This window comes from Lissotriton helveticus, chromosome 12, assembly GCF_964261635.1.
Source record: "Lissotriton helveticus chromosome 12, aLisHel1.1, whole genome shotgun sequence".
Classification (NCBI taxonomy): domain Eukaryota; kingdom Metazoa; phylum Chordata; class Amphibia; order Caudata; family Salamandridae; genus Lissotriton; species Lissotriton helveticus.
The window spans coordinates 798,007,504-798,032,150 of record NC_136073.1 but is presented as its reverse complement, the minus strand read 5'-3'; the positions used below and the strand labels follow the sequence as shown (position 1 = coordinate 798,032,150).

General features: G+C 50.2%; 1 protein-coding gene across 1 annotated transcript in view; it reads right to left on the bottom strand.

Moving 5' to 3' along the window:
- ADAMTSL4 (ADAMTS like 4) overlaps positions 1–24,647 on the bottom strand; it is a 334,744-nt gene that overhangs the window by 22,775 nt on the left and 287,322 nt on the right. The window contains 5 exon segments of the mRNA XM_078668902.1: positions 6,557–6,736; positions 8,330–8,503; positions 9,761–9,934; positions 10,856–11,060; positions 13,600–13,729. Of these exon segments, the coding sequence (XP_078525028.1) occupies positions 6,557–6,736; positions 8,330–8,503; positions 9,761–9,934; positions 10,856–11,060; positions 13,600–13,729 (863 nt within the window).

The following is a 24,647-nucleotide window of genomic DNA, read 5'->3' as shown; positions in this document are numbered from 1 at the left end:
GTTTGTGTGTAGGGCATGGCATAAGTCAAACACTACTAGTACATTGCAGGCAGGGCATGGCCACAGCAGGGGATATGAGATGTTTACTATGGGACCAGGACATGGCCGCGAGTAAAGAGTTTGTGTATAAGGCATGGCATAAGTCAAACACTACTAGTACATTGCAGGCAGGGCATGGCCACAGCAGGGGATATGAGATGTTTACTATGGGACCAGGAAATGGCAGCTAGTAAAGAGTTTGTGTATAGGGCATGGCATTTGTCAAACACTACTAGTACATTACAGACAGGACATGGCCACAGCAGGGGATATGAGATGTTTACTATGGGACCAGGAAATGGCAGCTAGTAAAGAGTTTGTGTATAAGGCATGGCATAAGTCAAACACTACTAGTACATTGCAGGCAGGGCATGGCCACAGCAGGGGATATGAGATGTTTACTATGAGACCAGAACATGGCCGCGAGTAAAGAGTTTGTGTGTAGGGCATGGCATAAGTCAAACACTACTAGTACATTACAGACAGGACATGGCTGCAGCAGGGGATATGAAATGTTTACTATGGGACCAGGACATGGCCGCGAGTAAAGAGTTTGTGTATAGGGCATGGCATAAGTCAAACACTACTAGTACATTACAGACAGGACATGACCGCAGCAGGGGATATGAGATGTTTACTATGAGGCCAGGACATGGCCGCGAGTAAAGAGTTTGTGTGTAGGGCATGGCATAAGTCAAACACTACTAGTACATTACAGACAGGACATGGCTGCAGCAGGGGATATGAGATGTTTACTATGGGACCAGGACATGGCCGCGAGTAAAGAGTTTGTGTATAGGGCATGGCATAAGTCAAACACTACTAGTACATTGCAGGCAGGGCATGGCCGCAGCAGGGGATATGAGATGTTTACTATGGGACCAGGACATGGCCGCAAGCAAAGAGTTTGTGTATAGGGCATGGCATAAGTCAAACACTACTAGTACATTGCAGGCAGGACATGGCCGCAGCAGGGGATATGAGATGTTTACTATGGGACCAGGAAATGGCAGCTAGTAAAGAGTTTGTGTATAAGGCATGGCATAAGTCAAACACTACTAGTACATTACAGACAGGACATGGCTGCAGCAGGGGATATGAGATGTTTACTATGAGGCCAGGACATGGCCGCAAGCAAAGAGTTTGTGTATAGGGCATGGCATAAGTCAAACACTACTAGTACATTGCAGGCAGGGCATGGCCGCAGCAGGGGATATGAGATGTTTACTATGGGACCAGGACATGGCCGCAAGTAAAGAGTTTGTGTATAGGGCATGGCATAAGTCAAACACTACTAGTACATTGCAGGCAGGACATGGCCGCAGCAGGGGATATGAGATGTTTACTATGGGACCAGGAAATGGCAGCTAGTAAAGAGTTTGTGTATAAGGCATGGCATAAGTCAAACACTACTAGTACATTGCAGGCAGGACATGGCCGCAGCAGGGGATATGAGATGTTTACTATGGGACCAGGAAATGGCAGCTAGTAAAGAGTTTGTGTATAAGGCATGGCATAAGTCAAACACTACTAGTACATTGCAGGCAAGGCATGGCCGCAGCAGGGGATATGAGATGTTTACTATGGGACCAGGACATGGCCGCAAGTAAAGAGTTTGTGTATAGGGCATGGCATTTGTCAAACACTACTAGTACATTACAGACAGGACATGGCCACAGAAGGGGATATGAGATGTTTACTATGGGACCAGGAAATGGCAGCTAGTAAAGAGTTTGTGTATAAGGCATGGCATAAGTCAAACACTACTAGTACATTGCAGGCAGGGCATGGCCACAGCAGGGGATATGAGATGTTTACTATGAGACAAGGACATGGCCGCGAGTAAAGAGTTTGTGTGTAGGGCATGGCATAAGTCAAACACTACTAGTACATTACAGACAGGACATGGCTGCAGCAGGGGATATGAGATGTTTACTATGGGACCAGGAAATGGCAGCTAGTAAAGAGTTTGTGTATAAGGCATGGCATAAGTCAAACACTACTAGTACATTACAGACAGGACATGGCTGCAGCAGGGGATATGAGATGTTTACTATGGGACCAGGAAATGGCAGCTAGTAAAGAGTTTGTGTATAGGGCATGGCATAAGTCAAACACTACTAGTACATTACAGACAGGACATGGCTGCAGCAGGGGATATGAGATGTTTACTATGGGACCAGGACATGGCCGCAAGTAAAGAGTTTGTGTATAGGGCATGGCATAAGTCAAACACTACTAGTACATTACAGACAGGACATGACCACAGCAGGGGATATGAGATGTTTACTATGGGACCAGGACATGGCCGCAAGCAAAGAGTTTGTGTACAGGGCATGGCATAAGTCAAACACAACTAGTACATTGCAGGCAGGGCATGGCCGCAGCAGGGGATATGAGATGTTTACTATGGGACCAGGACATGGCCGCAAGTAAAGAGTTTGTGTATAGGGCATGGCATTTGTCAAACACTACTAGTACATTGCAGGCAGGCATGGCCACAGCAGGGGATATGAGATGTTTACTATGGGACCAGGACATGGCCGCAAGTAAAGAGTTTGTGTATAGGGCATGGCATAAGTCAAACACTACTAGTACATTACAGACAGGACATGGCCACAGCAGGGGATATGAGATGTTTACTATGGGACCAGGAAATGGCAGCTAGTAAAGAGTTTGTGTATAAGGCATGGCATAAGTCAAACACTACTAGTACATTGCAGGCAGGGCATGGCCACAGCAGGGGATATGAGATGTTTACTATGAGACCAGGACATGGCCGCGAGTAAAGAGTTTGTGTGTAGGGCATGGCATAAGTCAAACACTACTAGTACATTACAGACAGGACATGGCTGCAGCAGGGGATATGAGATGTTTACTATGGGACCAGGAAATGGCAGCTAGTAAAGAGTTTGTGTATAAGGCATGGCATAAGTCAAACACTACTAGTACATTACAGACAGGACATGGCTGCAGCAGGGGATATGAGATGTTTACTATGGGACCAGGAAATGGCAGCTAGTAAAGAGTTTGTGTATAGGGCATGGCATAAGTCAAACACTACTAGTACATTGCAGGCAGGGCATGGCCACAGCAGGGGATATGAGATGTTTACTATGGGACCAGGACATGGCCGCAAGTAAAGAGTTTGTGTATAGGGCATGGCATAAGTCAAACACGACTAGTACATTACAGACAGGACATGGCGCAGCAGGAGTCGAGATGTTTACTATAGGACCAGGACATGGCCACAAGCATAGTTTGTGTACAGGGCATGGTATGAGGCAAAGACAACCAGTAAATTACAGGCAGGACATGGCCGCAGAAGGGGATATGTTTATTATAGGAAGAGGACGTGACCACAAACAGAGAGTTTGAGCACTCCGGGATCAGGACATAGTAGGAGACACAGGATAGAAGTACATTACAAATAATATAAGGCAGCAGGAGATGTGTACACAGATGTCAGGACTTGGCAGTGGCTATGGTATGTGACTAGAGGAAGAGAACATGGATCCAAGCAGAGTTTAAGTACCTGGACAAACTAGTCACAGGTGTACATTACAGGCAGGGCATGGAAGTAGGAGTGGTTACGAGTACTCTGAGATCCGAAAATGGCAGCAGGAGGGGACGTGATACATGTACTACAGGAACAGGTCATGGCCTCGAGCAGCAAGCAGGGTTGTGTACTATAGGGCCTGGACATAGTAGGATTACTGGGTACCTGTACATTACAAATAGGATAAGGTGGCAGGAGGGGGCACATTTTCACTGAAGTCAGGGCATTGCAGCACCAGTGGATATGACAAGTCTACTACCTGGACAAAGCATGGCTCAAAAGTACTGAGTTTATGTACTATAACTCCAAGACCTATAAGGAGACAAAGAGTAGTGGTTCAATAGAGCCACGATAAGGGGGCAGCAGTGGTTATGTATACAGTGAGTTCAGAAAATGGTAGCAGGGGGAGATATGATACGTATAATATAGGAACAAGAAGTGGCTTCAAGCCCATAAATAGTTCTATCTGAGAGCAGGGCATGCCTGGTTTCTGACAGTGGGAGTAAGATTCAAATGGGACATGGCAGGAAGCGCAGGAAAGGAAATGTGTCGTTTGTCGTTAAGATAGTTTACAACCACAAGCAAGTCACGGGTCAGAAACGATATTTAATATGGTCCTGCTTTTTAATTCCAGCATGTGGAAAACATGAGGCAGGCCAGTCTCCTTGCTATTAGAAAATGAGTGTCACCTCTCTGCTAGTGTAAGGTATCCTGCCAGAGATTCCTGGGATGGGCATCCCTCACCAATGGAAGAGTGTAGAACAAATTCATTCTGAGGCCCTGATCCACATGTGCCGTTGCCCACTCAGCTAAGACTAGTCTTTAGACTGAAAGCAGAGAGAAACCCAGCTGGGTAGTCAGTAGGGCAGCATCAAAAGTAGTAGTCAATTCACAAATTGGTTTGCAAGTACGGAGTCATACGTATTCTGACACCTGTAGAAATAGAAACTCAAGCTGGGGTAGCAACCCAGGAACCCTAGTGACAGTGCGGATGCATGTCAGTACAACGCAGTTGTTTTCAACGCGGTACTTTACATCGCAGATTTTACAACGCAAGTCGTTACAATGACTTGCGTTGGAGGGTGCGGATTTCGGAATCTTATAATTTTATATTCCAACACCAGTCCCCGTAACAGTAGGGAAGGTGTTGGAATATAAAATTACAAGATTCCTTATCCCACAGCGCCATCCAGCGCAAGTCGTAGTAACGACTTGCATTGTAAAAGACGCGTCGTAACTGCATTGCGGGGTAACATCCGCGTTGTGAAGGATGTTCCCCCACAGTGCCTAATTTGATCAGGTGTTTGCCAGTGCTCAACACCAGCACTTTATTCTCAACACCAGAACCTATGACAGTCAGCCACATGGTGGCGCAGTTTGTCTATTTTAGATGTTAACACGTCAACAGAGTGTTTAATAGTTTAATACACATTAAAAAATATACCAGCTGCCCAGGCCAGTATTCTAGTTTTCGGAGGCTGCAATATAGTCAGAAGTGTCACACTTGTACGAATGTGATGGTAGTATTTGTGTTTGTACTGGCACTGTTAGGAGAAATGGGTGATGCAAGCTGTAATGGCCTACTGCCAGGGCACTGGCACTTATTGTATTACTAATAAAGCGCTGCCTAATCATGTTCAAACTCATATATGGGGGGTTGTAGCACTGAGTCCCCTCTGTTGCTCTAGTGATAAACTATCTATGGATAGACTTCAAAACAATGATTTGACCCAGAGCGTGAGCCTTGCACCCTTGGCATGGAGTCTTCCGGTAAGTTTACTTATGTTTATTGCCATTTATGGTAAGTTAAACTAAATCGACTCCTCTCTTCTACCATCTCACCAAGGGTACTCGCCACTCTGTGGTATGATGCATTAATAGGTCACATACATGCACCCAGTTTAGGGCCACTGGAATGATGTGATTCTGTGGCCACTGTGTTTTCCTCATAATTATGGATTTGCCACATAATCCACCAACTTCTGCATAATTTGAGCAAAAAGAAATGTCTCTAACTGAAACAGATCAACAAATACTAAAAAAACAAATAAGGCAACTTTTTCACCTGGACAGTATTAATGAGTATAAAAGGGACATAATAGCAAAATAAATATGGCAACACATGTCACAACTTGTTGCATAATTTGCAACACATAATATGGCCCCTCATTCATGAAAAATTGCAGAGACCCAGGTTATAGTGGGTTGCCAAGTTTCCTGACGTCGGGCCTCATTTAGATCTCGTCAGATGGGTTACTCTGTCACAACAGTGACGGATATTCCTTCTCATGGGATTTAGAAGTCAGCGTACAGGATATGCGTCACCAAGGTGATGGAGTAACCCGTCCGCTGACATCTAAATCAGGCCCTTTGTCTCTTCATTGGAGTTGCCTCACCTAACCAATATCCCTCTGTCTCCCGTCTTATACACCAGTGGCGGCTCCTCCACAATGGCGGAGGAGCATCGCACCACTGCCTGGCGCAGAGCCAGCAAAAAAAAAATTATTTTGTTTGCCGGCTCTGAGCCAGCTTGAGCAGGGAGGGGCAGAGCACGGAGAGGAGGAGTGCTTGTGCACTACTTAAGTACGCATGTGTTTTTGGCCGGCCGTCTCAGGCCGATAAAAACACACATGCGCACCTACGTTTTTCCAGCCCGGCTGCATTCAGCAGCCGGGCTAGAGAAACCCCACAGACTCAATGACCTGAGCAGAGTGTCTTTTCAACCCGCTCAGGGATTGGATTGGAGTCTGTGTCCTAGAGGCTGCTGGGACCAGGAAGAGGCCAGCAAGTGTGACGCGACGTGAGAGGCGGCCGGCGGCTTCAGGTACAGTTTTAAAATTATTATTAGTAATGCATCCCCCCCCCCGGTCCCCCCACCATGCGCGGGCACCCCGCGCTTCCCCCCCGCCCCACCACCCTTTGATTGTGGCGGCCACGACTGCTACACATGTTACTCACAGCGCTCCAGGGAGTGGTGTACCAGCGAGCCCCACATGGGATCAGGTTGCACGGCTGCAGGGAAGGCGGCTTCTCCAGGGACCCACACTCCGATGGATCCATCACGTTGAACTCGGACCCCAACTTGCTCACACAGATGACATCACGCCTCTGGGTGCCGTCATCACACTCGGCAGAGCACTAGGGACGGAAGAGAGCGGGTGATCAGGAGGGACCGTGAAGAGCAGGTGGAAGTAGTAATGGAGAGCAAAATAGGGAACATGAGAGAAAGAAGAGAAGGCTGAGAAAAGGAGAGTGCAGGACAGAGCATGAATCAGGGAAAGAGAATGGTAGGCAATGCAGATCAATGAAAAGAGAAAAACACAAGGCGGAGATAGAGAAAAGAGTGAAGGAGGGAGAGTGAATGTGGAAACCAGAAGTGCTTGTGGAGGAATGAGAAAAGAGAAGATTAAATCAGGGATTGTGAAAGGAAATGAAGCAAATATGACAGAAATGTAGAAAATAAGGCTAGAGAGAAGAGCAAAAGAGAGAAAGGAAATGAAGATCGTGGCGTGAACACGGTGAATAACAATGGACGGAGGAGGAAAACAGTCTAGGTGTGATGAAGCAGAGCAGATGAAGGAGAGAAGAGGTGGAAGCGTAGAGTGTGTGGAAGGAGAGCAGAGAGATGCGTAAGAGAACTTGACCATCAATTATAAGTAAGAGACAAGGGGTGGGCAGTGGGTGATGTGGTGGGTGTTCCACTGCAACACCCATTCATTTTGACGCTGCCCCCTATGTACAAGGGCAGCATACAAAGAAGGCAGCGCAAAAATTAAGACCAGGGAAAACCTGGTCCTAACTTGGCAAAATGAGGAGAAATGCATTATTTCTCCTCGTTTTTGCTTTTTCCATGTGTGCTGCCTTGTGCAGCACATATGGAAAAAGCAAACTGCCATGGATTGTTTATGTACAGGAAGGCCCCCCTTCCTGTACATAAACAATCTTTAAAAGAAATTCCATTTTGTGACTTTCATGTGTGCTGCATGAAGCAACACACATATAAGTGACAAAATGGCATTTCAGGATTGTTTACGTGCAGGAAGGGACACCTTTCCTACACACAAACAATCCTCCCCTGCACGCAGACACCCTTGCACTATGGTGTAAGGGTGACTGCGTTGGCGCAACACTGCTAAGTGTAGCGCCAGTGCAGGGGGAAATGCAAGGCTGCACCATATCCTTGTAAATACAGTGCAGCCTTGCATTTCTGAAGTGGCGCAGTGAGGCGTTAAGCCATGATGACTAACACCTCACTCCACCACTTCCTCGTACATATGCCCCCAGATTTTCTGGTCACACCTTGTGTAGCCAGGAGCAACTGGTTGAATATCACCCACCGCTCTTCCTTTTACCTCCAGAGAGCAATGCTTGGTGTTCAATTATTTCATGACCTAATTAGCATCACCAAATGTGATGCATAGGCACATTACTACTCACACTGTCATCACTACTATTATTAAAGGAGATTCTATACATTAATAATACTTGTAACTTTAAAGTTTATAGTATTTTTACAGCATTAGGCGAATTTGCTACGTTTTTAACATACGTTGCAGAACAAACGTAGTATTTATTTTTTCAGTGTCAGAAAGATAAAAGGTTGAGGCTCTCCTCCTGGGATTCCGAATGTCCACATTTAATGTACAGGCGGCTGTATGTAGCAAGTCTGTTATCTATTAACATATTTATTTGCCCTTTTGAGTAGCCATGGACTTGTAGTCGCTAACTCACCTGACTCCAAGGGCCTGTGTACCACAGTATGACCCTGCTGCAAGGTCCACCATCACATGCCCTCATATCCGCCGGTCGGTTTCCTGTGCAGGCCTCACCAGACTCCCCGCCGACCTCACTGGACAAGCAGACCACTGATCGGCGCTGGATTCCCGTGCCACACTCCGCCGAGCACTGTTTCGGGTATAGAGGAGAGAGCATGCATCACATAATCATTCAAAGTGCACCTCTATAGAACTCCATTGAGCACAACTTTAGCATCCAACAACCGTACTCAAAAACTCTGCAGAAAACAACTTCATACGGAGAGCGCCAGGATCTTGCACCATCACCACGCCTCAGGATTCGATGAAGGGCAAGCTACTTACCCGTAACACCTTACAGAACACAGGTTTGCCTGCAGGATATCAATTACAGCTTCATTCACAAGAGCTTTCTGAAACCTGTCTGCTGGGGGCAACAGATGCAAACATCTCCCTTGATATAAGATTCCTTCCAGATTAGCAGATCCTGTACAGGTAGCTAGAGAAACAATGCCCTAGAACCTGTACCATCTACATCCAGTAGCTTCTGAGATCAAAAGTCTGATACGGAAGGGGTTGAGTTGCTTTCAGTGTGATGCATTACATTCTTGCAAGTGCCTGTAACTGATACGGAACACAGCGTTTCCTCACATCGATATCACGTGTCAATGTAATGCGTCACAAAATGGTAGCCGCACACAAAATTATGATAGAACCACTTTAAACGTTGCCCTAATTGATACAGGAAACTATTGAATTCGTGATATGTCACTCTCACTTCTGGAATGATGAATATTTATTGAATCTGAGAAAGTTACTTTAACCTGAAGAAGTCCCACTGTTTTCCAAGACGAAACACGATGGCTGTATTCATCATCATATTGTAAAATTAAATAAATAACATTTTTCTACTACGCAAGATTTAAGGGACTGCTAAGACTTCAATGTTAAACACTGGAAATTGTTGAAAAGCAATGAACGCAAATGATCAATTACATTTTTATTAATTCTTGGTCATGCCTCCTCCTGTTGTACCACCTTCAAAATCCTGTCTTGAGCCTCCTCAACTGTGCCAGTCACCAAGTTCTCAATCCAAAATTTCACCATGTCTACACTAAGCAATTCCTTCACCTTAAGGAAGAGGATGTGAAAAATTAAAAGAGATGTCACTGCTTTTAATAGAATGGTAATTCAAAGTAGAGTCCTAGTGTCAACTGACTGGTCCATGTGGCCCAGTTCCCCCACAGACCTTTGCTTGCCTTCATTGGGGGCCTCCACCAAGCACTTGTAAACTTGAATATATTAAAATATAGTACAGGGACCATTTTTGCCCAGTCCATACATGATAAATCCACAATCACTTTTCCCCTGTTCTACGCAATCTCTCCCTTTAGGTGCAAACCATTACCGTGCGGCTCCAGTCATCATGGAACCAGCTGCGGACGCAGGGCCCCATATCGCAGGACTCGCTGGTCTTGGGGCGCAGTCGGACGCTGCAATCCCCCTCACTTAAGATGTCACCAAAGTTACTGATGCATCGCACATTCCGCATCCGCTGACCTGTTCCACACATCACCGAGCACTGCGGAAACGGGGAGGAGAGAAGTCATTACTGTCACCCTTAACATCATTAGCTCAATCATAAAGGTACTCTTTGGTTTCAGCATCATTAGCTTCAGTAACAATCATCCACAGATCAACAATCATCTTCACCATCTCTTGCGTCATTCTTCTGTTCCACCAGCTCCCTGCAACGCTCATCTTCAGCCCTGGGCCTCTCTTCTGCTCCACTAGTAGTTCCTTTCCTAGAGGCCTTGGTAACCCATGCCCTGCTGCTCCCCAGGGTGCTGTGCCAAGGCCCTGGGCACCCCCACATCCACTCCTCTACCTGTAGTCCCATAGTTTCTTGTGTCTCAACCCCTTCTGGCCACCACTCCATACCATGTCTCGGAGACAGAACAAAGAATGGATCTAAAATGCACCCAAACTCCTCTCATTTTACACAATTCCTTACCACAGCGTTAATCCATCCTATCTTCCTCTTCCATGCTTATTTACACAACATTAGCTCTTCCCCCCTAACCCACTGCTGCATCCACATGTCTGTCCCTCTACTATCCCCTGCTTCTGTGAAGTTTTCTTGTTCTCTCTCTTGTTAATTCTAATGTCACCACACATCTCTGCCCGATGATCTTCAATGTGTCTCCCTCTGGAGAGCGCCCCTGTACCCCCACTTTAGAGGTTTCTTCACGGCATCCTCCTAGGACGCCAAGGTGCTTGATCCCCTATCAATAACACCATTTTCCTCTAAGCATCTCTTCAGAGCTTTCTCTCTCCCGTGGCACTCTCTCCTGGCTTTTGAGTGCCACAGAAGAGAGAAATGTATGTATTTATTTAGATGGAGTTAGTGCACTCCCACCTCCTTCCTATTAGTATCCCAGGACTCACTTCTAAGACACTTTTCCTGTGGCACGTTGGCGCTAGCCTTGTCTGCTTCCCTTACCGTGGTCCAGTTGGTGCTGATCTCCCAGTGGCTGCAGATGCGGAGTTGGCAGGATTGGGTGACGTTGGGTTTCTCTAGCTGGCTGCACCGCTGTGGGTGGACCATGGTTGTGCGGTTGGCGTACATCTGACGACAAAGAACCTGGCGGTGCTGCATCCCAGGTCCACAAGACTTGCTGCACGCAGACCACTCGCCTGCATCCCAGCTACAGCAAGATAAAGAGAACAGTCACTGTAACATTGTAAGGCAACAATCAATCCAGTGCCTGCAGAAGAGCACAAAGGGCTTTATCTAGAGCTTGGCGGATGCTGGACATCTGCCCATAAACGGTGGATGTCCAACGTGCTCTACTGCAGGGCCTCTTTGAACTTTAAATTGGTCTGACAGGACATTTGCTGGGATTTTTTGGGGGGAGCAGATACCCCACACGGTCCTAGCTGCACGCATGCGCCTGTAACTAAAAGTAGTGTCCAGCACCCTGGAACATTGGTGAGGACTGACCCTTGCAATACAGTGCGTTGGGGTGCAAATTTGTTATGCAGCTTTCAACAGCCTGTAACCGAACTTTGTATGTTTTGTCAATAAAAGGAAAGGAGTATTTAGCTCGGCAGAAGTTAACGACTTGTGAGCTGTAACTCTTCATCAAAGCGGTTTTTGACATAAGGTTGTGTTTCTCTTTCAACACTAAGCTGCGAGTCCATTGCAAGTTTATCTGATCCATTGCGAGGATTTTCCGGCTGTAGGTGAACTGCCTGTCTGCTAACTCCTTACACTCCGTTCTTTTGTAAAAAATAATAACAAAATGGGTGCCCAAATTTGGCATGGGAGCGAGCAATTGGTGTTTCAGAATGCTGGCGTTGCTGAAAACCAAGGCTCATGTCCTCTTTCTTCCATCACCCTGCACTTCCTATCCCTTTATTTCTCCTTTGCAGGTTCATTTCGTCACAGCTTTCTCACTTTGTCACTGTCTGTTTTGCTATCTTTCTCTTCCTCCATTCCCCTTTCCCCCTCTGAGTCAAAGCCCAATGATGAAAAGCATGCCCAGGTCCTGACAATAAGTGCTGTATCCACCACTGGCACAAACTGAGCACTGCTACTCGCCCCCACTCACAAATGAGGTTCTCTCCATCATAACATGTACACAACACCTACCCTTCTTGGGGATGCAAACTAAAAAATATATAAAAACCACCTGACAGCCGCTACCTGAAGTTCCATCCGGGTAGCCACTGATAGCTGAAAAGCAGCTGCACCGGCTTGACAGCAGTAGTAAAGCATGCATTCCATGGGCCTTGGTGCAATCAAGGAAAATGGCCACCTTGGCTGCTGTTGGGGTAGTAAAATATAGCAATTTTCAAATTTGAATGGACCCCTCTGGACCCCTTAAATCAGTGATAGCTACACCCCTGCTAGGTGGTTCTCGTGGCTGGCGTCTAGCCTACCGTCATAGAAAACTCTTAAATGTTATGGCTGGACTTTCTCCTTAAAAAGACTGGCCAATGATTTCTGAAGGCTCTGTGACTGCAGTACACAAAGGATGCATGAGAGGGCGCAAGGAGACCAGTAATGATACTGGATAGCGCTAACAAGGTCCTGGCAACTGACATATTAAACCTTATCACCCCCGCAGAATTATTTCCCTTCCGTTGAAGTCTTGTTTTCATAAAATAGGGAAACTAAAAGCTGGCGTGAAATAAATAACACTACTCGTTTCAGTGAAAGTCTGTCCGCCATAACACTTATAGAGAATACACTGAAAAGATTTCTCTTTGAATTTAGACTGTTGGCGCTATTGTTGCCCAATACAATGGCCCACATATTATCAACCTCGGAAGGATGAAAAGCAGATCGAGATCGAACGGGACTGGACTTATTATTGAGGTCATATGAAGGCTTCTATAAAAACATGCAGCAAGTGAGCTACGATAACTGCTAAAACTGGAGAAGGTAAAATGAAGGTTAACGATCAAGTCATAAACAACCATTGGTAAAGTCAATCGGTGTGGCAGGCATTAGCAAATCCAGTTTTAGGAAAGGTGGAGTAAGTCGTTCTCAGTATGTGCCAGTACGGTGTGCCAACCACCCTACAAACACAGCACCTTCTGTGCACTTTTATTGTGTGAAACCAGCAGAATCCTGCAAGGGAAGGAAGATCTGTTTTCCACGCCTTTCTTACTGCTTAGCAGACCTCATTTCATCAATCTTAGACTAAAGAAATATTGAGTTCAAACCTGAAATGTTTTCAAGTTATGCCTTGTAGGGTACAGGCAGCTGTTGCACATTGCATGGGGCTGTTTTACTAATATTGTAACACAGGTGACCTGTGGGTAACACAAGAATCTCTGCAAACAAATCAGTTTAACCATGGAGCTATTTTACAGACAATTCTTACCTGTGATCTACACACACTCTGCAGAATTATGGGGATGGAGGGAGGGACGGGGAAGCGGTAACAGGGCTAATGTAGGTGGAAGAGAGAAAAAAGAGAGAGAAATACAGAGACCAAGAAAAAGAGACGGACTGCAATTCGTTTCGTTTCTTTTTCCTGGAGATACCCAGTTTCTAGTTATTCTTGGCTGGTAATGGGGTTCAGCCCCTCGCCGAGGGACCTGCCCTGATTCCCAGCCAAGAATATGACCGCTCCTCTGGCTTCAGAAACAGGAAGCCCGCCATTAACTTCCCCACCACGCGCGTAAATCACGGAGCGAGGCATCAGAAATGGCGGAACACCTCGTGGTACGTACAAGGCCGGGCACGGCTGGGTGCTGCACACTTCCTGGGTGGGCGCGGGTCTGCTGGCGGGGTCGCAGTCGGCCTCGTGCCCTTCTTCGAGGGTGCTGCGGGACACGCATCGGATGATGGGGAGCCAGAACCCTGCAACATGACAACAACGGAGAGATTAGGACATTCTAGCGCCTCGAAGACCGCGCCATACAGCCAGCGCTGCAGCAGACCTGCCAAATGGCGAATAAACTGAAACTCTCTGGAGGCTCTAGACCATCACGAAATGCGGAAAATCTACTGCTTGAACCTTCCACTTTCAAGAAGGAAAGATCGATGGTCCAATCCTTTTCAGGCAGCGCAGTGAGAATCTGGAACTCACTTCCACCTCAGCTCCGGACCACCACCTCCTCCCAGGCCTTCAAAACAGACCTCAAAGTTCTCCTCCTTCAAAGACACTTCCAAATGTAATCCATGACCTCTCTATTATCTGAGGAAGCCCTTCCATTTTAGAAAAATCTACTTTACATGACTATGGAAGTGTCTGCCCAGTGTGTTCTTGTGGTCTGAGAGTCTGCCATTTATTGTAGTATTATCTTTCTACCTGTGTTTGGTACTCGTGTGTAACATGCACCCGTCACTTTCTCTTGTAACACACTGTTTTCTACCTCTTACATTTGTTTGTTTTCGATACCTGCACAAGTGCCACCAGTGCCCACGTAACGTTTGTTCTTGTGCTTGAGTGTCCTCCATATATTGCAGTATTATACCTCTATGTTTACTTTGTACGCTTTTGTAACCTGACACGTCACTTTTTCCTCCTGTAATGCACCGTTTGCTACCTCTTGTATTTTGTTGCCTCACGATTGTCATTTTTGCTTCATTTAATGTAACATTTGCTTTTGTATTTTGCTCACTTGTAATGTTCTCATGTATCAGTTCTGTTCCTATTGTGAAGCGCTCTGACACCTTCGGGTAAAGTCCGCGCTATATAAAAAGCATAAATAAATAAATAAAACTCACACGGTGCCACCGTGTGTCACACAATTTTGGGTCCCTTCACACGTTCATCCGCTGAGGAGCTGAAATCACATTCTGGCGCTGAAAAACTACTGCAAACTGGATTTTCAGCTCGTTTTCGGATGCAGTATGCAGCCGATGTCTATTAAGAGGTGCAAAAACACTCCAGGACATAAGCGTCAATGACTCTTTGTAGCTGTTCTGTTTTTTTGGGGGGGCGGGGACTTGGTAAAGGGCAGAGCAATAGCGACTCCTTTTGGGAGTAATGCCGGGTGGTGACGTGGGGCGGGGAAGGGGGAGGAGTAGGGTGGGAGGTAGTAAAAACCGGAATACGGATGAGTGCAGGTGAGTAGACCATGAAATCAATAAAACAAATTCTGTTGCGCGCGCTGCATCGCCATGCGATGCAGAGCGCATTGAAATTTGGTTTATTGATTTAATTACCTACTTACCTGCATTCATCCGTATCCCGGTGTTTACTACCCCCACCCTCCCCACATCACCGCCCGGCAGCTCACCCACCAGGAGCCGCTACTGGGGCAGAGTTCCTCTTAACTAGCTCTTGGCACTAGTCCCTGCTCCCTTCAAAGCCACACCCCTTTCTCCTCACTTTGCAAATTTCATTTGTAAGTTGGCAGGAATGCTATAGCAATGCCATTCACTACAAGAGAGAAGTTCCATCTTGTTGGGAGATGCAGAGCTTTGTTAAAGAGCACAATACTAGAGGGTAATATTCATTACTCCATTTCCACATTCCTCCTCCAAGTATGTACTTGTGCATAAACATCTTCTAGATTGGCATCATTTTACTTAAACGAGATTAAACTGTAAATTTCCCCAACAATGTGCATTATTAAGGGCAAATTACCATGTCTTACTGACACAGACAAACTCCCCTTAGGTCTCGTACTGGAAGAAAGACAACAGAATCAGAGGAATGAAGCCTGCTGGCTATTAATCGGAGCAGCGCCTTCTCATCACCTACCTCTTCCCAGGGCTTATTTCGGTGAGGATATACTGAAAAGGCACACCGAAGACATCAGTGACGAAACACATACCTTTTAATGCATGGGTGTCAAACTTTGGTCTAGGAGGGCCAGATCCATGGTGGTAACCGGTCATTTTATAAATAAGCTCCACTTGTGGACGTATGACGGAACCCCGCATTCATTTACCCTGCATGCCTTTACAACGCAGTCACTACCCCGACTGCGACGTTACCAGACGTTACTTTACCACGCAATTCATTACAACAACTTGCCTTAGAAGGGCACTGGACTTTTGAATAGTATAAATTACTATTCCAACTCCAGTCTACGTAACAGTAGGGATGGCGTTTGACTTAAAGTCCAACAACGCTCTTCCTAAAGCAGGTCGTTGTAACGACTTGTGGGGAAAAGTAACGCATGGAAATGTTGTGGTTCTAACTGCGGGGTAAAGGATGTTTCCCTCTACTTAGATATGTAGAATGTAAATGCATCTTATATAGATATCTGGAAAATAAACAATGTAGCCAGTGCTTAATTTGTGAAAGTCTTTTTCGAAAGTAAAGTTTTGCTCAGAAGTCTACGGCCAGTGGTATCGAAGTTCAGGGTGTCATATATTATTGCTACGTAGCTTTGACTCTGCCTCATGCCTCTTTAGTCCACCACCAGACACTCCCTGCTCCTTTATCTCTCTGTTACAGGTCCCTGCTTTCTCTCTTAGTGACTGTTTTTCAATTGTTCTGTTCCTCCTTTTTGGGTCTCTCTCTCTCTTGCTCTAGATCAAACCATGTTAAGGAAAAATAAGTGCAAGCTTCCAAAAACGAATTCAGTTGGCTCCACTTGTAACCACTGTCTCAAATTAAGCCCTTCATGCAGCAGAGTCTTAGGAATCTCTCATACCAAAAAAAGCATTGTTCCACTGTCTACGTCTAGACTCTAGCTGGAGTGTAGTGGTTAATTTGAACTGGTGGTTTCCGGTGCTCAGCACTTAATTGTCAGCAACAGCACCTACGACAGTCTGCCACTTGGTGGCTCTGTTTGTCTAATTTAGAGAAGAGCACAACAACAGTCGTTTATTAATTCAATATACATTAAAAATGACTACTGCCTGCTGCCTAATCCATTCTTATAGCTTTGGGGGCCTGGAATAATCTGAATTGTCACACTTGTAGGAGTAGGATGGTTAGTAGTTGTGTTGGTAGTGCTGGCAGAGGCAATGGGTGGTTCAAGCTGAAGTGGCCTCTTGACGAGGGCCCTGCATATTTCTTTATTTTTTTTACAAATTAATCACTGCTCCAGTGTAGCAAAGCAGAGTTGCCATTGGGTGGAAACCCTAGCTCAGTATCACACAGACTCCATCTATGATCAATGCTCAAAATGTAAACTTTGTTTTTATACATTCAATCTGTGCTGCAATCCCTGGATGGCTGGTTAAGAAGATATAACTTGTGCTCATGCTTCATCCTACAGGGTAATTTCACCATGCCCGAAGAAGCCTCAAGGAGGATTCCTCTTCCATCCCTCACCACGCCCCAGGAAGCCTCCAGGAGGATTCCTCTTCCATCCCTCACCACGCCCCAGGAGGCCTCAAGGAGGATTCTTCTCCCATCCCTCACCACGCCCCAGGAGGCCTCAAGGAGGATTCTTCTTCCATCCCTCACCACGCCTGAGGAGGCCTCCAGGAGGATTCTTCTCCCATCCCTCACCACGCCCGAGGAAGCCTCCAGGAGGATTCCTCTTCCATCCCTCACCACGCCCGAGGAGGCCTCAAGGAGGATTCCTCTTCCATCCCTCACCACGCCCGAGGAGGCCTCAAGGAGGATTCCTCTTCCATCCCTCACCACGCCCGAGGAAGCCTCCAGGAGGATTCTTCTTCCATCCCTCACCACGCCCCAGGAGGCCTCAAGGAGGATTCTTCTCCCATCCCTCACCACGCCCCAGGAAGCCTCCAGGAGGATTCCTCTTCCATCCCTCACCACGCCAGAGGAAGCCTCCAAGAGGATTCCTCTTCCATCCCTCACCACGCCCGAGGAGGCCTCAAGGAGGATTCCTCTTCCATCCCTCACCCCGCCCCAGGAAGCCTCCAGGAGGATTCCTCTTCCATCCCTCACCACGCCCCAGGAGGCCTCAAGGAGGATTCTTCTCCCATCCCTCACCTCGCCTGAGGAGGCCTCCAAGAGGATTCCTCTTCCATCCCTCACCACGCCCCAGGAGGCCTCAAGGAGGATTCTTCTCCCATCCCTCACCACGCCCGAGGAAGCCTCCAGGAGGATTCCTCTTCCATCCCTCACCACGCCCGAGGAGGCCTCAAGGAGGATTCTTCTTCCATCCCACACCACGCCTGAGGAGGCCTGGATTCCTCTTCCATCACTCACCACGCCCGAGGAAGCCTCCAGGAGGATTCCTCTTCCATCCCTCATCACGCCCCAGGAGGCCTCAAGGAGGATTCTTCTCCCATCCCTCACCACGCCCGAGGAAGCCTCAAGGAGGATTCCTCTTCCATCCCTCATCACGCCCAAGGAGGCCTCAAGGAGGATTCTTCTTCCATCCCTCACCACGCCCCAGGAGGCCTGGATTCCTCTTCCATCACTCACCACGCCCGAGGAAGCCTCCAGGAGGATTCTTCTTCCATCCCTCACCACGCCCGAGGAGGCCTCAAGGAGGATTCTTCTTCCATCCCTCACCACGCCCCAGGAGGCCTGGATTCCTCTTCCATCACTCACCACGCCCGAGGAAGCCTCCAGGAGGATTCCTCTTCCATCCCTCACCATGCCCCAGGAAGCCTCCAGGAGGATTCCTCTTCCATCCCTCACCACGCCCGAGGAGGCCTCAAGGAGTATTCCTCTTCCATCCCTCATCACGCCCAAGGAGGCCTCAAGGAGGATTCCTCTTCCATCCCTCACCACGCCCCAGGAGGCCTCAAGGAGGATTCCTCTTCCATCCCTCACCACGCCCCAGGAGGCCTCAAGGAGGATTCCTCTTCCATCCCTCACCACGCACGAGGAAGCCTCCAGGAGGATTCCTCTTCTATCCCTCACCTCGCCCGAGGAGGCCTCAAGGAGGATTCCTCTTCCATCCCTCACCACGCCCGAGGAAGCCTCCAAGAGGATTCTTCTTCCATCCAACACCACGCCCGAGGAAGCCTCCAAGAGGATTCTTCTTCCATCCCTCACCACGCCCGAGGAAGCCTCAAGGAGGATTCCTCTCCCATCCCACACCACGCCTGAGGAGGCCTCCAAGAGGATTCTTCTTCCATCCCTCACCACGCCAGAGGAAGCCTCCAGGAGGATTCTTCTTCCATCCCACACCACGCCCGAGGAAGCCTCCAAGAGGATTCTTCTTCCATCCAACACCACGCCCGAGGAAGCCTCCAGGAGGATTCCTCTTCCATCCCTCACCATGCCCGAGAAGGCCTCAAGGAGGATTCCTCTTCCATCCCTCACCATGCCCGAGGAAGCCTCCAAGAGGATTCTTCTTCCATCCAACACCACGCCCGATGAAGCCTCCAGGAGGATTCCTCTTCCATCCCTCACCACGCCCGAGGAGGCCTCAAGGAGGATTCCTCTTCCATCCTTCACCACGCCCGAGGAGGCCTCCAAGAGGATTCCTCTTCCATCCCTCACCACGCCCGAGGAGGCCTCAAGGAGGATTCCACTTCCATCCCTCACCACGCCCGAGGAGGCCTCAAGGAGGATTCCTCTTCCATCCCTCACCACGCCCGAGGAGGCCTCAAGGAGGATTCCTCTTCCATCCCTCACCACGCCCGAGGAGGCCTCAAGGAGGATTCTTCTTCCATCCCTCACCACGCCCGAGGAGGCCTCCAAGAGGATTCTTCTTCCATCCCACACCACGCCTGAGGAGGCCTCCAAGAGGATTCTTCTTCCATCCCTCACCACGCCAGAGGAAGCCTCCAGGAGGATTCTTCTCCCATCCCTCACCACGCCCGAGGAGGCCTCAAGGAGGATTCTTCTCCCATCCCTCACCACGCCCGAGGAGGCCTCCAAGAGGATTCTTCTTCCATCCCACACCACGCCTGAGGAGGCCTCAAGGAGGATTCTTCTCCCATCCCTCACCACGCCCGAGGAGGCCTCAAAGAGGATTCTTCTTCCATCCCTCACCTCGCCCGAGGAGGCCTCAAGGAGGATTCTTCTTCCATCCCTCACCACGCCTGAGGAAGCCTCCAAGAGGATTCTTCTTCCATCCCACACCACGCCAGAGGAAGCCTCCAGGAGGATTCCTCTTCCATCCCTCACCACGCCTGAGGAGGCCTCAAGGAGGATTCATCTTCCATCCCTCACCACGCCCGAAGAAGCCTCAAGGAGGATTCCTCTTCCATCCCTCACCACGCCCGAGGAGGCCTCAAGGAGGATTCCTCTTCCATCCCTCACCACGCCCGAGGAAGCCTCAAGGAGGATTCCTCTTCCATCCCTCACCACGCCCGAGGAGGCCTCAAGGAGGATTCCTCTTCCATCCCTCACCACGCCTGAGGAAGCCTCCAAGAGGATTCTTCTTCCATCCCACACCACGCCAGAGGAAGCCTCCAAGAGGATTCTTCTTCCATCCCTCACCACGCCCGAGGAAGCCTCAAGGAGGATTCCTCTCCCATCCCACACCACGCCTGAGGAGGCCTCCAAGAGGATTCTTCTTCCATCCCTCACCACGCCAGAGGAAGCCTCCAGGAGGATTCTTCTTCCATCCCACACCACGCCCGAGGAAGCCTCCAAGAGGATTCTTCTTCCATCCAACACCACGCCCGAGGAAGCCTCCAGGAGGATTCCTCTTCCATCCCTCACCATGCCCGAGGAGGCCTCAAGGAGGATTCCTCTTCCATCCCTCACCACGCACGAGGAAGCCTCCAGGAGGATTCCTCTTCTATCCCTCACCTCGCCCGAGGAGGCCTCAAGGAGGATTCCTCTTCCATCCCTCACCACGCCCGAGGAAGCCTCCAAGAGGATTCTTCTTCCATCCAACACCACGCCCGAGGAAGCCTCCAAGAGGATTCTTCTTCCATCCCTCACCACGCCCGAGGAAGCCTCAAGGAGGATTCCTCTCCCATCCCACACCACGCCTGAGGAGGCCTCCAAGAGGATTCTTCTTCCATCCCTCACCACGCCAGAGGAAGCCTCCAGGAGGATTCTTCTTCCATCCCACACCACGCCCGAGGAAGCCTCCAAGAGGATTCTTCTTCCATCCAACACCACGCCCGAGGAAGCCTCCAGGAGGATTCCTCTTCCATCCCTCACCATGCCCGAGGAGGCCTCAAGGAGGATTCCTCTTCCATCCCTCACCACGCACGAGGAAGCCTCCAGGAGGATTCCTCTTCTATCCCTCACCTCGCCCGAGGAGGCCTCAAGGAGGATTCCTCTTCCATCCCTCACCACGCCCGAGGAAGCCTCCAAGAGGATTCTTCTTCCATCCAACACCACGCCCGAGGAAGCCTCCAAGAGGATTCTTCTTCCATCCCTCACCACGCCCGAGGAAGCCTCAAGGAGGATTCCTCTCCCATCCCACACCACGCCTGAGGAGGCCTCCAAGAGGATTCTTCTTCCATCCCTCACCACGCCAGAGGAAGCCTCCAGGAGGATTCTTCTTCCATCCAACACCACGCCCGAGGAAGCCTCCAAGAGGATTCTTCTTCCATCCAACACCACGCCCGAGGAAGCCTCCAGGAGGATTCCTCTTCCATCCCTCACCATGCCCGAGGAGGCCTCAAGGAGGATTCCTCTTCCATCCCTCACCATGCCCGAGGAAGCCTCCAAGAGGATTCTTCTTCCATCCAACACCACGCCCGAGGAAGCCTCCAGGAGGATTCCTCTTCCATCCCTCACCACGCCCGAGGAGGCCTCAAGGAGGATTCCTCTTCCATCCTTCACCACGCCCGAGGAGGCCTCCAAGAGGATTCCTCTTCCATCCCTCACCACGCCCGAGGAGGCCTCAAGGAGGATTCCACTTCCATCCCTCACCACGCCCGAGGAGGCCTCAAGGAGGATTCCTCTTCCATCCCTCACCACGCCCGAGGAGGCCTCAAGGAGGATTCCTCTTCCATCCCTCACCACGCCCGAGGAGGCCTCAAGGAGGATTCTTCTTCCATCCCTCACCACGCCAGAGGAGGCCTCCAAGAGGATTCTTCTTCCATCCCACACCACGCCTGAGGAGGCCTCCAAGAGGATTCTTCTTCCATCCCTCACCACGCCAGAGGAAGCCTCCAGGAGGATTCTTCTCCCATCCCTCACCACGCCCGAGGAGGCCTCAAGGAGGATTCTTCTCCCATCCCTCACCACGCCCGAGGAGGCCTCCAAGAGGATTCTTCTTCCATCCCACACCACGCCTGAGGAGGCCTCAAGGAGGATTCTTCTCCCATCCCTCACCACGCCCGAGGAGGCCTCAAAGAGGATTCTTCTTCCATCCCTCACCTCGCCCGAGGAGGCCTCAAGGAGGATTCTTCTTCCATCCCTCACCACGCCTGAGGAAGCCTCCAAGAGGATTCTTCTTCCATCCCACACCACGCCAGAGGAAGCCTCCAGGAGGATTCCTCTTCCATCCCTCACCACGCCTGAGGAGGCCTCAAGGAGGATTCCTCTTCCATCCCTCACCACGCCCGAAGAAGCCTCAAGGAGGATTCCTCTTCCATCCCTCACCACGCCCGAGGAGGCCTCAAGGAGGATTCCTCTTCCATCCCTCACCACGCCCGAGGAAGCCTCAAGGAGGATTCCTCTTCCATCCCTCACCACGCCCGAGGAGGCCTCAAGGAGGATTCCTCTTCCATCCCTCACCACGCCTGAGGAAGCCTCCAAGAGGATTCTTCTTCCATCCCACACCACGCCAGAGGAAGCCTCCAGGAGGATTCCTCTTCCATCCCTCACCACGCCTGAGGAGGCCTCAAGGAGGATTCCTCTTCCATCCCTCACCACGCCCGAAGAAGCCTCAAGGAGGATTCCTCTTCCATCCCTCACCACGCCCGAGGAGGCCTCAAGGAGGATTCCTCTTCCATCCCTCACCACGCCCGAGGAGGCCTCAAGGAGGATTCCTCTTCCATCCCTCACCACGCCCGAGGAGGCCTCAAGGAGGATTCCTCTTCCATCCCTCACCACGCCCGAGGAAGCCTCAATGAGGATTCCTCTTCCATCCCTCACCACGCCCGAGGAAGCCTCCAGGAGGATTCTTCTTCCATCCCACACCACGCCCGAGGAGGCCTCCAAGAGGATTCTTCTTCCATCCCACACCACGCCCGAGGAGGCCTCCAAGAGGATTCTTCTTTCATCCCACACCACGCCCGAGGAGGCCTCCAAGAGGATTCCTCTTCCATCCCTCACCACGCCCAAGGAAGCCTCCAGGAGGATTCTTCTTCCATCCCACACCACGCCCGAGGAGGCCTCCAAGAGGATTCTTCTTCCATCCCTCACCACGCCTGAGGAGGCCTCCAAGAGGATTCTTCTTCCATCCCACACCACGCCTGAGGAGGCCTCAAGGAGGATTCCTCTTCCATCCCTCACCACGCCCGAGGAGGCCTCCAAGAGGATTCTTCTTCCATCCCACACCACGCCCGAGGAGGCCTCCAAGAGGATTCTTCTTCCATCCCACACCACGCCTGAGGAGGCCTCAAGGAGGATTCCTCTTCCATCCCTCACCACGCCTGAGGAAGCCTCCAAGAGGATTCTTCTTCCATCCCACACCACGCCCGAGGAGGCCTCCAAGAGGATTCTTCTTCCATCCCACACCACGCCCGAGGAGGCCTCCAAGAGGATTCTTCTTCCATCCCACACCACGCCTGAGGAGGCCTCCAAGAGGATTCTTCTTCCATCCCACACCACGCCTGAGGAGGCCTCAAGGAGGATTCCTCTTCCATCCCTCACCACGCCCGAGGAGGCCTCCGAGAGGATTCTTCTTCCATCCCACACCACGCCCGAGGAGGCCTCCAAGAGGATTCTTCTTCCATCCCACACCACGCCTGAGGAGGCCTCAAGGAGGATTCCTCTTCCATCCCTCACCACGCCTGAGGAAGCCTCCAGGAGGATTCCTCTTCCATCCCTCACCACGCCCGAGGAGGCCTCAAGGAGGATTCCTCTTCCATCCCTCATCACGCCCAAGGAGGCCTCAAGGAGGATTCCTCTTCCATCCCTCACCACGCCCCAGGAGGCCTGGATTCCTCTTCCATCACTCACCACGCCAGAGGAAGCCTCCAGGAGGATTCTTCTTCCATCCCTCACCACGCCCGAGGAGGCCTCAAGGAGGATTCCTCTTCCATCCCTCACCACGCCCCAGGAAGCCTCCAGGAGGATTCCTCTTCCATCCCTCACCACGCCCGAGGAGGCCTCAAGGAGGATTCCACTTCCATCCCTCACCACGCCAGAGGAGGCCTCAAGGAGTATTCCTCTTCCATCCCTCATCACGCCCAAGGAGGCCTCAAGGAGGATTCCTCTTCCATCCCTCACCACGCCCCAGGAGGCCTCAAGGAGGATTCCTCTTCCATCCCTCACCACGCCCCAGGAAGCCTCCAGGAGGATTCCTCTTCCATCCCTCACCACGCCCGAGGAGGCCTCAAGGAGGATTCCTCTTCCATCCCTCACCACGCCCGAGGAAGCCTCCAAGAGGATTCTTCTTCCATCCAACACCACGCCCGAGGAAGCCTCCAGGAGGATTCCTCTTCCATCCCACACCACGCCCGAGGAGGCCTCCAAGAGGATTCTTCTTCCATCCCACACCACGCCTGAGGAGGCCTCAAGGAGGATTCTTCTCCCATCCCTCACCTCGCCCGAGGAGGCCTCAAGGAGGATTTTTCTTCCATCCCACACCACGCCCGAGGAAGCCTCCAGGAGGATTCTTCTTCCATCCCTCACCTCGCCCGAGGAGGCCTCAAGGAGGATTCTTCTTCCATCCCTCACCACGCCTGAGGAGGCCTCAAGGAGGATTCCTCTTCCATCTCTCACCATGCCCGAAGAAGCCTCAAGGAGGATTCCTCTTCCATCCCTCACCACGCCCGAGGAGGCCTCAAGGAGGATTCCTCTTCCATCCCTCACCACGCCCGAGGAAGCCTCAAGGAGGATTCCTCTTCCATCCCTCACCAC